General features: G+C 40.5%; 1 protein-coding gene across 1 annotated transcript in view; it reads left to right on the forward strand.

Annotated features, from left to right (window-relative positions):
- Window positions 1-18,693, forward strand: part of ENTREP2 (endosomal transmembrane epsin interactor 2) — a 740,326-nt gene that overhangs the window by 215,284 nt on the left and 506,349 nt on the right. Inside the window, exon 2 of the mRNA XM_063449144.1 lies at window positions 6,145-6,201. Within this exon, the coding sequence (XP_063305214.1) occupies window positions 6,145-6,201 (57 nt within the window). The remainder of the gene's footprint in view (window positions 1-6,144; window positions 6,202-18,693) is intronic.

The following is an 18,693-nucleotide window of genomic DNA, read 5'->3' on the forward strand; positions in this document are numbered from 1 at the left end:
GAAGTATACATTAGGAGGCATGTATCATGTAATAAACATTCGCACATATTGCAAACTAAACATACATTCCCATACATGCATTATTTTAATTTAGATTTTATTGGGTTAAACCAACATTTAAAATGATTGGAAAAGCCTTATCAGTGACCACCTTTCAGATTAAAACATATATATTGTCAATAAAAGGGTCATGAAAAAAATGTGATTAACTAATGTTTAACCCTCTGTCAGGTGCAATGTGAGCAAGAACAGGATCAGGCGCATTGTGCGTAATAGGCCACTTTTACAAAAAAAAACTTTTTACTCAAATAAAAACATGTGTATTATTCCATTTGCTCTACAACATTGGCGAAAGCAATTTCTGAGCATTTATTACAATAAAAAGTAGCATGGTCCATACATAATGCACATTTAAACGTGCTGCACTCATATCTTGATAAGCGACGTCGTCCGCTATCCGTAGTGCATGTAATGCACCTTCTCCTCTTGCTAGGCGTTTCCAAAGTTTCCGCTTTATCTTCTTCTACATTTTCACAATTACGAAATCGTTTCAGTTTTGATTGAATATGCAGCGGAATGACGATTGTTTTTTTTAAGTTCATCTAACGTAAGTTCGTGAGAAAGATGCTTCAGAAACAGACGCCTCTTTATTGGTTTCAAATCATTTCCCAGATGAATTATCTGCGAATTTATGCCAGCAGCATTCAACACGGTGAAGAATATATTCATAGGCCAACGTTTTATATTCCTTGCAATGCTGAATGTAGCACACATTTTGTCAACATTGTCTACTCCTCCCTTTGTGGAATTGTAAAATGTAATTATGAATGGTTTCTTTTTCTTGTTGCCATCAGAATAATGTATCAAAAAAAATTGCTTCTGTTTTTTTAATCCCAGTAATTCCTGATTATTATTATTAATATTTTATTATTTATATAGCGCCATCAGATTCTGTAGCACTGTACAAAGGGTGAACTAAGAGACATTTAATTGTAACCAGACAACTCGATGGCTTGTGTTTTGAGTAAAAATTAGCTTGTGCTGTGCAACACCATTTCTAGATCCATGTTTCCGCATGACAATTTATGCTGTAAAAATTCTACTTCTGCACTTATTTATTGGTTCTACATCTTTATTTCTTGACTTTATTTTTATTGAATATTCTGGAGCTTGGATTTTTGTAATTCAGTCAAAATATAAAGAGGCAAAGGCCAACCAACTCCCGAGCGTGTCTGCAAGAATCCCTGAAGCAGTAATCAAGGCTTTTTATATAAGTTTATAGGAGTTTATTCTGGTTTATCACATATTGTGTGTAAACAGAAACAACACTCTCTCGGCATAATATAGATTTGTTTTTCCGATACATAAAAAATACAAATATTTCTGAAAGATCATCACTGGCAGTTTATGGTTTCACATCTAGGCAGTAGCAGTCCATTGTATGAGTCTGGAACTGATGGAAAGCAATGCGTATTATATATTACACTTCCCAAGTGGAATAACCTCAAGTCTTTACAGAACTAAATGACACAGTGACTCTTCCGTAATGATTCTCAACATTACAAGCGGTGCAATGATACTGCCATGCTCCTTTCAGTTAAGAATCATATTAGCCCTTCTTAAAGGTTGATATTTTTCAGTAAACATTTTTGAAGCGAATCACAAATTCTCTGGTGTATTCCTGAATTGTTTTTAGAGATTTCTTTATGTTTTGTAGGTGATCCCATACTTTGATTCATCTAACATTTCATTGTGTTCTGTCCTCCTGCTACATGAAGTTCTGAGCTAAGCCATTAGTGCTCTCATCCATCTGATGTATCTGACTCATCTATTGTATCCAACGCTCCTAGCCTTGGCAGGGTAAATTACTATAGCAAATATATAGCAAATTGAAATCAGAATGACAAAGTTTAGGATATTAATTTACTGCAATTCATCATTTATTGCAGGGGCATTCCTAGGCTCCAAAGACACCTAGGGCCTGAACTCAAAGCAAAACTTGATAACTCCTATACTAACAGAAAGCAGAAGAGGGAAGGGGGGGATCTCATGACCTATCCGCACCTTTATTATCTATACTACATCAACCCATGAATAGCGTGATTCTGATGTTCTCTGTGATATATGAAAGCAGATTATACACAGCCCATGCTGTGTAGCCAGATATTCATTGTAATCCTACAATGCTACCTAACTAGTAGAATGGTATCTGGCAAAGGTCTCATCCACAGCACCCCTAACCAAAAGTCACCTGGGGGGCTTCATCCCATCATCATTAGTAGCCTTGCTGAGCATCGTTCTAGTGATCTTTCTTTTTCTATTAGGCGGCTGCTTTGATCAATATTTGAGATGAAAAACATATATAAAATAACCTCCTGCCCCTCTACTACTTGAAGAGATCCAGGGCTAAGTATGCCCATATCTGGGGCTTCAGACCCCAAAAACCCCATTAGCAACACCTATTCTTTAATGGATACATTTTTAATGATATTTTTCATAGACTTACTTACAGTAAAAGTCTGGCTCGATTCATGCCTTCTGGGGAAAAAAAAGTTTGTTTGTATATAATTTGCTATTTATCCATTGACATTAACAAGCACAAACAACTGTTAAAACACATATTGAACTAATTACAGACATACATAATGGACAATCACAAGCCTCTATTAAATATCAGAAATATATCAATGGTTTCCAACTGTGTTGCTTATTGAGCTCTTCCAATTACTGGAATGTTACCATGGGTGGGATTAACCTAAGTGAATATAAAGGTCTGTTTTCTACTGACCACAAATAGCCTAATACATAAAAACACACTTAAGTGGAAAGTGTGCCGTAGCACAAGCTATTAAACAATGTGTGCACTCAGTCAACACTGACCTTTCATCCCTAAAAAAAAGGATTTTCAGGTTAGGAGGCTTTGTGAGTAACCTACTTTTAAGTGGCTGACATAAAAAAAAAAAATGAAAAGCCCTTATTTTATGTTCTGGTATTTAAATGAAAATAATAATGCAACATCTGGCTTGATTCAATAATGCAATAGTTTTCAAGCATGTACTTTATAATGCTACTCAGTGGACAGGAGACAATTATTCGTCAGAGACACAAACAAACCTGCTTACAAAAGATTTTGAGAGCTTTTGTTTAGCTTTTTGTTTCGTTTAAATAAAAGGAAAGCCAATGGTTTCTGAAAGAATAATTCTTTAATGGCACATCTAAATCCAGTCTTAATTAAGAATGGGATTTAAAGGTAAAATGCGCATGGGCAATTAAATAACAGAGTAAAATGGCAATTTATTTAAAAATAAATAAAACATAAATTTAAAATAATAAATAATAAACACAAATTTAAAATAATTTAAATGTGTAACACATATAAAAATGCAAAAAGAGTGTTTACTAATCTGTTAAATGTCAGTGACTAGGCAATAGTACGCAAAATAGGAAAACGTAACCAGCACAACTCTATTTACAGCTCAGCTATTTTGGTCTAATATTTTAAATCTCTTTCAATTACTGAAAATTCCTGGTCCAGTGTATAACCCTGAAAAGATATAATGCTGGTATACATAACATTATATAAACACACACAGAAAATGTAATATTAGACTTACATAGGAAATATAGAACAATAGTGACTGGACCATATAGTAATTTAACATACATTAAAGAAAACTAAAAAAGTGTACTAAAAAAAAAAAAAAGAAGAGAGGTGTCGTGTCCAGAAGTGAATGTAGGAAGCCGCATAGGAGATAAGCTCCCACCACAGTTAATAAAAAACGGTGGTTCAACATCATTTCCTGAAATTTAAAGATCTGCAGTGCCTCAGAGAAGGTCAATAACTTACCGTCAGCCAAATAGTACTCAGATGAGCCTCTGAGTGTCAGCACAGATTAGGAGCCCTCCAGAAGAAGACCTGAAAGTGGTATACAAACCCCAGATTGTGGTTATACAAAATTAAGTTACAATCATCCCCAGTTATCACCTACCCATGCAAAGCGTAAGCATAACCCTGAAGAATGCGGAACCAAAATGCCACCTGGCCATCAGGTCCATACATGCTGACTATAGTATAAGGGCAATTATTAATAAAACAGCATATGATTAAAAGCCTCCCATTTTTACTAGTCGTTTTCTGGGAGAGACTAAAATCTATCCCTATATCTATCCCTATAGTATCCCATAGAACAAGGATAGTCAGGCAAGCTAAAAGTAAAAAAACTGTTAAGTATAGAATATAATGCACTCTTGGAAACCATAACAGCGCAGGGAGACAGGAGAAACCTGCTAAATACTGTGTGGTGATTGGGTAGGGTATGTGTGATGTCACCCTGGAGACAAATATCATTAAAAAGCCCCATATACCTTTAAATATATAAAGGCGCACTGTATAAGCATTCCGTGTCACATATGACGTCAGAACAAAGTGTCATGGAATGGGGATGTGCGGAAGTGTCAGAGGCCGATTGCGGAAGTGCTGTGTGCTGAGATCACACGGCGCCACAAGGAGGTATCACAACAATTTAAAGTTAAACCCAAAAAGTAATTGAACTGGTAGCATAAGTGAACTAGAGATTTTTTTTCCAATTTGAACAATTTTGGCCTAAACTATGAAATTCACTTTAAATGGCCAACAATTTTCACTTCAGTAAATAACCTGTGTTGTGGCCGTGGCTTAAATATGAATATAAATCTGTTTATTAATATTCAATGACTAAACAATAAGTTACAATATTAATATTTTTTATATTTCTTGTTATCATGGTCAAATATGTGGATAGAAAATACACAAAATGTTGTAATATTAAATGACAATTTACTACAATAAATGATGGCAAGCAACTACAACATAGTACTTAGAAATGTCACCAGCCCTGGGCTGGGGCTAAAGAGAGAGTGCTTATGGTCTACATCTTAGGCAAGGGAAAAATCAGGGGCTGAATATCTCTTATATCTGCTTTTTTATTTCCACTGGGATGATTTATGGGAGGTAACTTTCCTAAAGATAGCTGACCAATGAAGTTACTGCCAGAAGCACATGGCATAAGGAAATCATATAGAAATGAATCCTATATACTGCCCCTAATGGTCCCTCTAAAGCATTGACATTATTATCTTTTATTTATTACATAAATCATTAATTAAAATCATTACAACCTGCAGATAATGTGACAAAATGTAGGTGATAGATATAACAGTGAGTAAGTTTGGCCATGAGAAAGAACATTTGAATATGGATCATAAAATACAAAAATAAATAAAATGTAAACTAGAAAACATGATGGAGATAAACGTGTTCATGGTCTGGTTTATTGAGCAGGCCTATTCACCCCTCTAAGAGTTGAACATCTTTCCCAAGTGTAAGAAAAACTATCCCAAATTTTACTCTCTATCCGGATATCCATTCACAATGTCATTGTCCACAAAGTGTTCCAAATGTTTCAATGACTCTATGAATATAATGTGTTTAGCCCAATTTTAAAATGGCTGCTTGTCTTTTGTCTATTGTCTATAGATGTAGGTTGTACATAAGATTAGGTCAAGGTTGTAATTAGGGATATGAAACTTAAGTTTAGAAATGTAAGACTGGATGTTAGGGTTACTTAGGGTTTAGAGGTTCTTGAGAGGGATCAGTGAGATACAAAGTGTGCTTATCGTTGGTGCAGGGGTAGGCAACCTTCGGCACGCCAGATGTTATGGACTACATTCCCCATAATGCTCTTACACCCATAATCCTGGCAAAGCATCATGGGAGGTGTAGTCCAAAACATCTGGCGTGCCCAAGGTTGCCTATGTCTGGGCCGCTAGTGGGTTTCTTTTGGTTAGAAGACAATCTATTTTAATGAGACAGTGTGGACTGCAACTGTGTGTTCTGGGCTATTGTAACATCATCCACTGTAAATATTCGACACATTTAAATAGTTGAATGCCCTCCTGTCATTGGATCAACATGTTTTGCAGCTCAGTACTTATTAGATCATATAACCTTTCTTTTCATGCATGTGGTTCGAAAGCGACTGAGTGAATACAACTTGACAGTTTTGTTTTTGTTAAGCAATAATGGAGATTCTTCCTTAGTGAACTAGGGTTGGAATACATCTGGGCTGTGCTCTCTCTCACTGACTGTTTGTCATTTTATTTCAGGTTCTCTTGTCCGGATTGATTGGTGTAGTCGCTTGGAAACGGCCACTTTCCCTTGTAGTAAGTAAAAGAAAAATCTTAAATTTGCCAAGCAAAGCTTTGTTCATTTACTTGGTCTACTAAACCTGTTTTGGGATCCAGAAGCAAGCTTCATTCTCATTTGGATCTTTTTAATGTAGATATCACTTGACTGAGATTATATTTATTATTGCTCTTTAAATTAAATTCTAGATTATGTATAGGTTTTCACTTTACAATGATGCTTGTCGTTAATTGGCAATAATAACAATATTGTATTTGGAAATAGAATTCCAGTTTACGGAACTGATATTACTCCCTAGGCTATGTTAAATTGCAAGGACATCTGATTTAAATGTTTATATATATATATACAGGGCCGGCCTTAGGCATTTGGGCGCCCTGTGCAAAAAATCTTCACAGCGCCGCCCCTTCCCCTCCCCCCTTCCCTCACTCCTTACCCCTTCCCACACACCCTGTCACACACACACACGCAGACAGTCACACACACACATGCGCAGACAGTCTCACACACACACAGGCAGACAGCTACACACACACTCACAGACACACACTAACAGACACAGACACACACTAACATACACAGACACACTAACATACACACACACACACACACACTAACATACACACACACACACTAACAGACACACACTAACAGACACACACACACACTATAACAGACACACACACACTAGCATACACACACACACTAACATACACACACTAACATACACACACTAACATACACACTAACATACACACTAACATACACACACACACACTAACAGACACACAGACACACACTAACATACACACAGACACACACAGACACACACACTAACAGACACACACTAACATACACACACACACACTAACAGACACACACTAACAGACACACACACACACTAACAGACACACACACACTAACATACACACACACACTAACATACACACTAACATACACACACACACTAACAGACACACAGACACACACTAACATACACACAGACACACACTAACATACACACACACACACAGACACAGACACACACTAACATACACACTAACAGACACAGACACACACTAACATACACACACACACACACTAACATACACACACACTAACATACACACACACACACACTCACCCACATTAACACATTTTTTAAAATTTATTTAGACCCCCCCCCAGCCTCCTTACCTTTGGGAATGCTGGGGGGGGGGGTCTCTTCCTCCCTGGTGGTCCAGTGGCTGCTGGGCTGGGCGGGCGGCGCTGGTGGGCGGCTGGCGAGGGAGCACTTCCTCTGAGCTGTATGCTCAGCTCCCTCGCGCGCTGCAGAGTGAGGCTGGGAGCCGGAATATGACGTCATATTCCGGCTCCCAGCCTCACTCTGCGGTGCGCGAGGGAGCTGAGCAGACAGCTCAGAGGAAGTGCTCCCTCGCCAGCCGCCCGCCAGCGCCGCCCGACCGCCCAGCATGTCTGTTAGCCGCAAGGGCGCATTTGGGGGCGGCTTTTTTTGCCGCCCCCTGGAAAATGCCGCCCAAGGCAAATGTCTTGTTAGCATTGCAGCTAACAGACATGCCGTGTGAGCTATGCGGCCACAGGGCGCCCCCTGCACCATGGCGCCCTGTGCGGCCGCACAGCTCGCACACCCCTAAGGCCGGCCCTGTATATATATATATGTTCATCTATGTCTGCAATACTACCAAAAAAGATAAAATGAAAAAATGAATTAGGATTACATTGCACAAAGAACAGGCGTTATATGCTAGCACGTCTGTATGTGATTATGTGCATGGTCAGATTGGATTTGCTTCATTATGGTTCAACTACATCTCCTTGTTGGAAATATAATGTATATAGCAACTTTGATTTCCGATGATTTTTTTATTATTATGTTTACTTATCTTCTATATTTAAAAAAAATGTGTTTGTGATGTCTAAAAAATATTGTTAGACCCTCTGCACTCTTTTTGTTGTTTAAAAAGCAACTCTAAAAAAACAACAGGCTTTGCTCCTGTCAGTCAGCATATCTTGACAACTTGCATCAAACAGCTTAACACACAGTTTGGTTGTATGAACAGGTTTTATTGAACCAGTTGAGTTTGATACATATATTTAGCCTGATGAAGCAGATCCCTGTCAGAAACAAGCCTAGAATAATGATATACACCCGAGGAAGAGGTATAAAGTGGAATTAGAGGAATAAAATATAAAGCAGGGGTGGGGAACCTTTTTTTTCTACCAAGGGCCATTTGGATATTTATAACATCATTCACAGGCCATACAAAATTATCATCTTAAAAAATTAGCCTGATATATTTAGTGAAACATTTAATTAACTCACCTCTAATGTAATGGATGGAACTGGTGAGGCATTTGATGTTAGCAGGTATTGATGATGATGCTACTTGCAACTGCTTTTCCATGTTTGTCTGGAGAGCAGTCGACTCTTTGTGATGCTTACTACAGACACACTCACTGACACATGCTCAATACAGACAGCCTCACTGACAAATGCTCAATACAGACAAGCTTACTGACACACAAATGCTTACTACTAACAAGATCTCTGATGCAAGCTCACTACAGACAAGCTAACTGACACATGCTAACTACAGACAAGCCTACCGGCACATATGCTAATTACAGACAACCTCACTAACACACATGCTCACTACAGACAATTCACTGACACACACACATGATCACTACAGTCAAGCTCAATGACACCCACATGCTGACTAATAACAAGCTCACTGACTCCCATATGCTGACTAATAACAAGCTAATTGACACACACACATGCTCACTTATAAGCTCACTGACACATGCATGCTTCCTACAGCCAAGCTCACTGACACACACATGCTCACTACAGACAAGCTCACTCCCTAGCAGACACATACACACACATGCCCAAAGTCTGAGGGCATTAAAGAAAAAAGTGCTGGGGCTTGTGCGGTCGCATTACATGCTTTCAGTGCCTCACCTGCTCTACCCTGAACTCACGCTCCGCCCCTGCCCTTTAGTTTCGTCCCCCCCCAGACTCAAGCAGCTGACCTTGCTGACAGAGGCTAGAAAGTAGGAACTTTACCTCCCAGTGCTGCCATAGCATTCAGTGCCAGATAGTCTTACTCAGCAACACATGATTGAGAATGAACGTCATGAAAATCTCAGTCATGTGTTGCTGAGTAAGCCATCTGGCACTGAATGCTCTGGGGACACTGGCAAGAGTTTACAAGAGATAAGCTACAACAAAATGAACATAAGTACACGTTAACAGCTGGTTTCAGCTTTTGACCTTTCTCAATTTATTGTTGACCACTGGAGAGAATGGTGTTATACTCACTACATCATATATTTCTGTATATTAGGCTGTTCTTTTGTAACTTGTGTGCACCTTCATACCAATATATGTATTTAGTATATTTAGCTCTATTATTATTATTATTGGTATTTATATAGTGTCAATTAATTCTGCAGCGCTTTACAATATTATGGAAGGGGGGAAATTTACAATAAATTAGGCAATTATACAGTGACATAGGAACAATAGGTAGATGAGGGCCCTGCTCAAATGAGCTTACAGTCTAGAGGAGGTGAGGTACAAATACACAACAAGGCAGCAAGGGTGACAGCCACCAAACAAGTTGAAAAAGTAGCAGAACTGGAGGTGAGAGTGGAGTGTGACTCTTTAGGAGAGCAAGAGACATATTTTGATAGGTATAGATAAGTTACTCTGGGAGTCCATAAGCATTTCTGAACAGATGTATTTTGAGGGACTTCTTAAACAATTGAAGACTAGGGGAGAGTCTGATGGGAGTAGGCAGGCTGTTCCAAAGGAAGATAGCTTTAGAATAGTGGTAGTCAACCTTCATCATTCCAGAAGTTGTGCATCTCACCTGAACTTTGCCAGCATTATGGTTGTAAGACCATTATGGGAGATGAAGTCCATAACATCTGGAGTGCCAAAGGTTGCCTACCCCGTGGGCATGTCGAAATCACTGAATTTATTCTCACACAAAAAGTGCCTATTACTGCCATCTTTTCCATACACAATGTTAGTATTAGCAAGCACAACAGAGTTAATATTGAGTCTGGGAGAAAAGCTGCTTTGCTAACTTCATATTCCAAAAAAAAAGATAAAAAAAAAAAAACCTTTACAAAATCTCACAAATATATGTTTAAAAAGAATACAATAAGTATACAAAATATAACATTTTGAGACTTCCGGTTCCGCCGCCATCTTAGCTGGCCGCGTTTAGAGTGGGCTCCACTTCAGGGAAATTTAAGCCAACACCATCTGACTCATCAGTGTCGCATTGGATCATGCCAATCATGCCATCACACCCTGCTCCATCGAAAAGGCACTAGCCAAAGACTGGAGGACACCAACTTTGCCTCACAACACTAGTGTGGGCACCTGCCGGAAGTCTAGGCCAACACCATAGGCCGCAACAAACCCCTTGCAGTCTGCCCCAACGATCGGACATAAGCCACACATACTACCTGCCTGATTGCTGTCCCAGGACAGGGGAGAATACCGTGGTGTGCTAGCCACTTTAGGTACCACACTTTGTTATATTACGGTCGGCTGACATAGATTACATAAGGGCTACCTCAGTCTCTGTGAACAAGGACTAAGTCTACCAACAGAAACACCTCTCTCAAGCCCACTCTGCTCCTTCACACTGAATCAAGCCCACTCTGCTGACTCACCAACTCTTAGTGCTGCTCCTGTGGCCACCTCCTCTCCTGCTAACTCATGGAAGCTGTGAGGGGACTCTTCCCCTTGTATATACTTTAGTATATACATTTTTTTGTTTTTTTGTTTCTCATTACACAGCCTCAACCAGCTCTATCCCCACTGCTGTGCCACAATATGGTACTGTTCTAGAGAACCATGAGAGGAAATAGTCCCCTGTGTGACACACGTCGCTAGTTGCCACCAGTACATTTTTGCTGAAATACTCCCTCACCACGCTGGTCCCAATGTCCATTTACCAGTTATACACAAATCCTACTTTATATTAACTCACTGCTTGGGCTCTATGCAGCTGCGAGCTTACCAAAATATATCTATCCTCTAATTGCAAAGCCTGCAAAGCGCTCTTAAGAGAGCATGCTAAGTTCTATTTGTGCTATCTAACAACACGCACAGTGTATATTCATAGATCAAGTGGTGACTGTCATATCGGGACGTTATCTGATACACTTCCCACGTTTGCTGCCACTCCGAAATGTTTTTCTTTATCTGCATGCCTTCTACTCCAATCCAAATGGAGCATTGAGATTGTGAAGCCTCTAACTTACTTGACCTCATTGCAAGCTATTGATATAATCCTACTCTACCACAGTTTTGTCATTGACTGTTTTTTTTTTTTAAACAGTTACAACTTCTATAGCCATACAAAACTCATGAGATACGTACAACGTCTGAAACCATTAGAATTTGTTACACAAACAGGAGCCATATATTAACTTACAGACGGTTTCTCTGTTGTCCTGCTCTCCCGCAACAGCACCTTTCTCTCTTCCTCTAACTATCCTACCCTTTGCTCTAATCTCCTTCCCTGCACTAATCACAAACACTTGACACACACACTCAAGACCTACAATACTCGTAACTCTACCTCCATTTTTCACACTGCAACTCTGACCTCAAACCTCATTTTATTCACATTTTTATCCCTTAGTGACGCTATTTGAGACACCGCCACATACACTTCTCCCTTCTCTCATCTTGATTGCTCTACTCTCCAGCATCTTCACTTTCATCTCTCTCCATCTCAATTTCTCCTCTGCTATACCTTGTTCTGGTTTCCTTTCTCCACTTTACCCTAAACATTTAATTCCTCTCAACCTATTTTATTGCATTACACACCCACCCAACACAATTGCTCACACTGAACAACCCCCACACACAAAGCTCTTACCACACAATAACTCACACCATCATTTCATAAGCCATATACAATTCTCTATCTTTATTGTCTGGCTTTTTCCTTTGAGCTCTACTCCTTTGTTAAGATGTCATGGACAAATGCATTGACAAAACACCTGCTAAAGTTCACAAAGCAAACCACAAAGACTGTCCAAGAAGCCGCATCTTAAAGAACCTGCACTGCCCTCTACTCCAAGTTTCTCACCAACGCATTCTGAAGCGGAGGAAGGTCCTTCTCGGCCGCCTCTCAAAGTAATTTCTGTATCGCAACAAGCTTCAGAAATAGCACCTTCTCAAACCAATATTCAATTCACAATTTAAAGACCTCAAGGAGTCCATTGACAATGCACTCCATCTTCTTCAAACTCACTCCTCTCAACTACCATATATTAGAGACAAAACTAAGTGCCATGGAGGATGAATTACACCAACTGCAATCTACTATTCAACAACAACATTCCATGCTGGTCTCCTTGCAAGACAAATTAGATGATCTAGAAAATAGAAGCAGACAAAACAATCTTAGATTTGTTGGATTCCCAGAAACCTTAAAACCGAGTGATCTTATCCCTGCTCTCCAATCCTGGATATTGAACACTTTACAGATCGTGTCTGCTTCCACCACTCCTCCAGTCATCAAAAGAGCGCACAGGCTGGGCCCAGACAAACAGGGCAAATATTCAAATATTGATCCTTTATTGCGAGCAGTGGAGGCCCTGGAGGGATTCAGGGGAATCCCAATAGGTGAGGTAACCCTAAAAGTCTCAGCTTTTGCTGATGACCTTTTACTTTCACCACTAACCCACGAACCTCTCTGCCACCACTGGTAAACTGCTTGAACACTTCCATAATATGACGGATCTCACAATTAATTGGAATAAATCATGTGCCCTTCACCTGGGCAAAGGCTCGCCACCGCCAATGCCAGGAGGACTTTATTTAACTTGGGCGCTAAAATATTTGTGAGTCAAAATTCCAAAGAACCTTTCCCTCTTATACCAACTGAATATACCACCTACCCTTACAAATATCTTTAATGAGTTCACTCATTGGTACAAACTGCCCTTGTCCTATATAGGTAGGGCTAATTTATATAAATTAATTAGCTTCCCTAGACTGCTGTATCCCCTTCAGGTCCTCCCCTTGCTACTCTCAAAAAAAGATGGAGCCCTATTAAATGGGAAACTCAGGCCATTACTCTGGCAGGGACGAAGAGCACATCTTAGTTTGATAAAATGATATCAACACAAGGCCAGTGGAGGGCTAAACCTTCAAAATGACAAAGAATACAGTTTAGCAGCTCAGCTAAGGCATGCATTGGACTGGATTAAATCCAAACATATCTTCTCTAAACTCTCTTTAGAGTCCTTTCTGGCCCTTCTTTACAGACCGCATCAATTGCTCCCTATTCATATTTTAGCGAATCCTCTCTTAATCACCCCCATCAGAGCTTGGAAACAGGCAACAGCTAAACTGGGTGTTATCCCCCTCTACTCACTACACATACCATTTAATCAGAACCCTGACTTTCCCCCTGGAAGTCAACACCTGTTCACCTCATGGACCGAACAAGGGATCTCGCCTCTTCGGTCCTTTGCCAATTATGATGGACATAAATTCCATCATAAAAAACACTTGCAGACCTCCCGGAGCATTTCCCGGGTCTTCCACTCCTATGGTTCGTCTACTTTCAAATAAGCCATTATTACCAGACTATTACACAAACTTTCACAGCTGCTGACTGGGAAAAACCCCTGGATAACCTGTTGTGCTCATCGAGCTCGGCCTTTTACTCAATCTCCAAACTTTATCTGCTTATATTATTATTATTATTGCCATTTATATAGCGCCAACAGATTCCGTAGCGCTTTACAATATTTTGAGAGGGGGGGGATGTAACAATAAATAAGACAATTACAAGAAAACTTACAGGAATAATAGGTTGAAGAGGACCCTGCTCAAATGAGCTTACAGTCTATAGGAGGTGGGGTATTAGAAACATTAGGATAGGAAATATCAAGTAGGAGTGAAGCAGAGCTGGAGGAGAGAGCAAAGCACTATCCCATAGGAGAGCATGAGACAGGTATGTAAGGGAGAGATTACTCTGGGAGGCCATACGCTTTCCTGAAGAGATGGGATTTAAGGCCCTTCTTAAATGATTGAAGACTAGGGGAGAGTCTGATGGCAGTAGGCAAGTTATTCCATAGGAGAGGAGCCGCCCGTGAGAGGTCCTGCAAGCGTGAGTTGGCCGTATGGGTGCGAGCAGCGGTCAGGAGGTGGTCGCGGGCAGAGCGGAGGGTACGAGGAGGGGCATACCTCTGGATCAGTGAAGAGATATAAGAGGGGCTGGAATTGTTCAGTGCTTTAAATGTATGGGTTAGCACTTTGAATTGACTCCTATAGGATACAGGGAGCCAATGTAAGGACTGGCAGAGGGGCGAGGTGTGAGAGGACCGACTGGATAGGAAAATCAGTCTAGCTGCAGCATTCATTACGGACTGTAGCGGGGCAGTACGGCTTTTGGGGAGACCAATCAGGAGAGGGTTACAGTAATCCATGCGGGAAATTACTAGAGCATGGACAAGCTCCTTGGTAGCATCTTGCGTAAGAAAGGGGCGGATGCGGGCTATGTTTTTGAGTTGGAACCTACAGGACTTGGCAACAAACTGGATGTGAGACTCAAAGGTGAGACCAGAGTCAAGTATGACGCCAAGACAGCGCGCTTGTAGGGATGGACTCATGTGGATATCACTGACTTGAAGGGAGAGTGAGAGAGGAGGATCAGTATTAGGAGGAGGAAAGACAAGGAGTTCAGTTTTAGAAGGTTAAGTTTGAGAAAGCGTGACGACATCCAGTCAGAGATGGAAGAGAGGCAAGCAGTGACACGTTGCAGGACGGCTGGGGAGAGGTCCGGTGAGGAGAGGTATATCTGAGTGTCATCAGCGTACAGGTGGTAGTTGAATCCAAAAGAGGCAATACGTTTTCCAAGAGAGGCAGTATAAAGAGAAAATAGAAGGGGACCAAGGACAGAGCCTTGGGGAACTCCAACCGAGACAGGGCGAGGGGAGGAGGTATCCTTGGAAAAGGAGACACTAAATGAGCATTGGGAGAGATAGGAGGAAAACCAAGAGAGGACAGAGTCACAGAGACCGAGTGATTGAAGAGCTTGAAGGAGGAGAGCATGATCAACTGTGTCAAAGGCAGCAGAGAGGTCAAGGAGAATTAATATGGAGTAGTGACCTTTGGATTTAGCGGAGATTAGGTCATTAGTCACTTTGATAAGAGCGGTCTCAGTAGAGTGGAGAGGGCGGAAGCCAGACTGAAGAGGGTCAAGGAGAGAGTTGGAATTAAGGAATTGAGACACACGGGTAAAGACAAGTCTCTCCAAAAGCTTTGATGAGTAAGGGAGCAGGGATATGGGACGATAGTTAGAGGGGGAGGACGGGTCAAGAGATGTTTTTTTCAGGATAGGTATTACAGTGGCATGTTTAAGGTCAGCAGGAACAGTGCCAGAAGAGAGAGAGCAGTTAAAGATGTGTGTTAGGATAGGCACAAGACAAGGGGAGAGAGATCTGATGAGGTGAGATGGGACAGGATCAAGTGGGCAAGTGGTGGGGCGAGAGGAATGGAGAAGTGCAGCCCAGATTGGAGCAGGCTCCAAACATGCATTGGGAAATGGGAGTCTCACTTTCCAGACTTACGTTCTGAAGACATACTCACTGCACATTATATTCAAGGTCAGGTTTTACCTATGGTCTCTTATAGGGATATGTTTCTTAAGATATTACAGTATGCTTACTATTCCCTCCATAGACTTCATCTAATGGCTAGAAAGGAATCCGTGACTTGCTTCAAATGTACACACACAAGAGCTGACCTATATCACTGTCTGTTGGTGTGTGCTTCAGTTAAGACATTTTGTACCAAGGTGAAACAATACCTTCAAAACCAAGACATGTCCACATTGCCACTGACCCCTGAATTATTGCTCTTGTTCACCATACCTAGTCAACCCACAGGTAACAAACAATTCCTTCTCATACTAGTATCAGTTGGCTGCAAAACCCTTCTCCAGGTCTGGAACCAACCGGGTGCTCCTACTCTACAATTGTTTTTGTCTAATGTCCAGTTCCTATTTAAGATGAATTGGCTGACAACGCTAACCAACAAAGAACTCCTTGCCAGGAATTTTTTCTTGACTTGGAGATCATACATTTTCACTTTGGATGACACTTTCAGATCCAGGGTGAGAAGCACGTTGGAGTACATAGCGTGGTTCTCAGCGTGGGTGGTGGCGGTTCGTGATCCCCTTCACAACAGTAATTAGTAACTGGCAAGTATCTTCGCATCTGGACAACTATTTGACTTGGGAGGGCTCTGGGGTGGCATGATGAACCGGCATGGAGTTAAGTTGTATTGAATGCTCTTGTTTGTCCAGTTTCACATATACTCTACACAAGGTATGCGTCACTGGACCACTGACTTTTCAATAGAATCACAAGGTTGTAAACTCTACCCCTCTCTAACCTTTCAAAAATTGTGCTCTTACTTCTTTAGCACCACACTTGCATTTCTTCCCTTACCACAAGATAGCATTGTATCCCTGTGATCTTTTGGGGCATCAAACCACTTGCCGGATGCTTTGATGATATCCAGGGCTACATCATATGCCAATCTGTTGCCTCATTTGGCAGTCCAATATAGAGAATGACACCACCACTTGCTCCCGAGGGTGTAGTTTGGTCCCTTTTCTCGGGCCCGTGGGAAATGTGCACAATCCATACTCTTCCAGACTATTCAGGTACCCTCTATATAAATAGTGGTTAGGGTCAGACTAACCTATCTGTTACAATAATTGTTGAGATGTTACAAAGACATCCTCAAAACTTAAATGTTCAGTTAGCAGTCTGTTTAGTCTGTTTAGTGTATCTATTTTATTTTTATACTTTTGTTTTGGTATACAAACTTTATTCCAATTCACAAAAAGGAATACACGCTTTTATCATTTCAGCTACCTGTATCACTGTTGTGCCATACCTATTCTGACATTTCAGTTGAGTCCGTGTTTTGGACCACATATGCAGCCTGGCATTATGTCAGGACTCTCTTGAGTCATGACTCTCTTATTTGATTTGTGATATACATGCATTCATTGATCCTCACTATTAGACTGTTTATTGAGAGATTAGCTAACCTTTCCCCCTCTGGTGGAGGGTGAACGACTCATTCTCCGGTGGTTGTTCTCCTACTACCATGGGTTCCTCCTACATTCCTTTCCCACCATCCATTCGCCCTTTTCTCTCTTGTTTTGTTTGTTTTCCTATAATCAGAAATTAAAAATGAGAATATTTGCCTGTTATTACTTCAATAGTTTGATTTGCATCTTTGATGACACATCAACATGTTTTTGTACAACTTCTGCAAACATTCTCAATAAAAAAGGTTTGAGATGAATAACTTCTACAGAGTATGTCTTGTCACCAACCCTTATACCAGGCATTGCGTGTTGATCTATTGTACCCAGAATGCATTTTGCTTATGGAGATAAAGAACATGTACTGATCATATTCTCTGTTTTGTATAATGCCTTTTTTTCATGGCTTCCTAAAGTAGATTTTATACGGTAGGCAACACATATTTAGCATTCCTATCACACCAGTAGAATCAGCCTTCTAACTTTCATTTTATCTACAATCTCAATAATGCACATAATGTGCTATTCTGACTGGGCTATATCTTCAATAACTATAATATATGTGTTTCTTCTTTGCAGTGACTTCCACTTGTCTTGTTAACTGCATAGGATCAAAATAGCTGCTGAAATAAAATGTTTTTCAAATCACAGTCTTTTACTTTCTCATTATGTCTTCAGTGATTACTAACTGTATTGTACGGAAGTTAACAGAAAAACAGGAGAATAGAATGTTATTGAACAAAAACAGTTGGGGTAAGTGTATGTATGCATCCTCTAATTTCTATAAATTATGTTTAGTGTTCTTGTATTCTGCAATGGCTGCAATTCTTTCTACAAATCTTGCACTAAACAGGGCCTGTCAGGCACTGGGATTAATTAAACAGCAATCACCTACGTGATGCCGGGAGCTTGTGATGCCAGCAATTAAAAACAATTGCTGACATATACTAAAGATGCAATGGATAGGTTTATTAAATTCTGCCCATTGTGCCTAAAATAGATTTTCAGCTGGATTTTTTTTGTAATCCTTACTATCCTTGCTGCCAGAAACATGGTAAGTAAAGTACGGGTAAGTTGAATGTCTATATTTTAGTGAGCTCAGGCTCCCATTGTATAATTAATAGTTCTGGAGAGGATGGGCATGTCAGATGCCCACCCACTCTCTAACCCATCCATCAGTGATGCTTGCCTGCTATTCTGATTTATATGGTTGAAGGGCATGGAAGCCAATGGCCTTGTCCTTACTTATATGGTCACCGCATTCCATAACATAGGAAGGGCTATCTCCCCCCCTCCCTAGCACCCCTCCTCCCGCGGTGCTGAAGGGGTTAAAACTCCTTCAGCCACTTACCTAAATCAGCCATTTACCTG

This window comes from Pelobates fuscus, chromosome 3 (assembly GCF_036172605.1).
Source record: "Pelobates fuscus isolate aPelFus1 chromosome 3, aPelFus1.pri, whole genome shotgun sequence".
Lineage (NCBI taxonomy): Eukaryota > Metazoa > Chordata > Amphibia > Anura > Pelobatidae > Pelobates > Pelobates fuscus.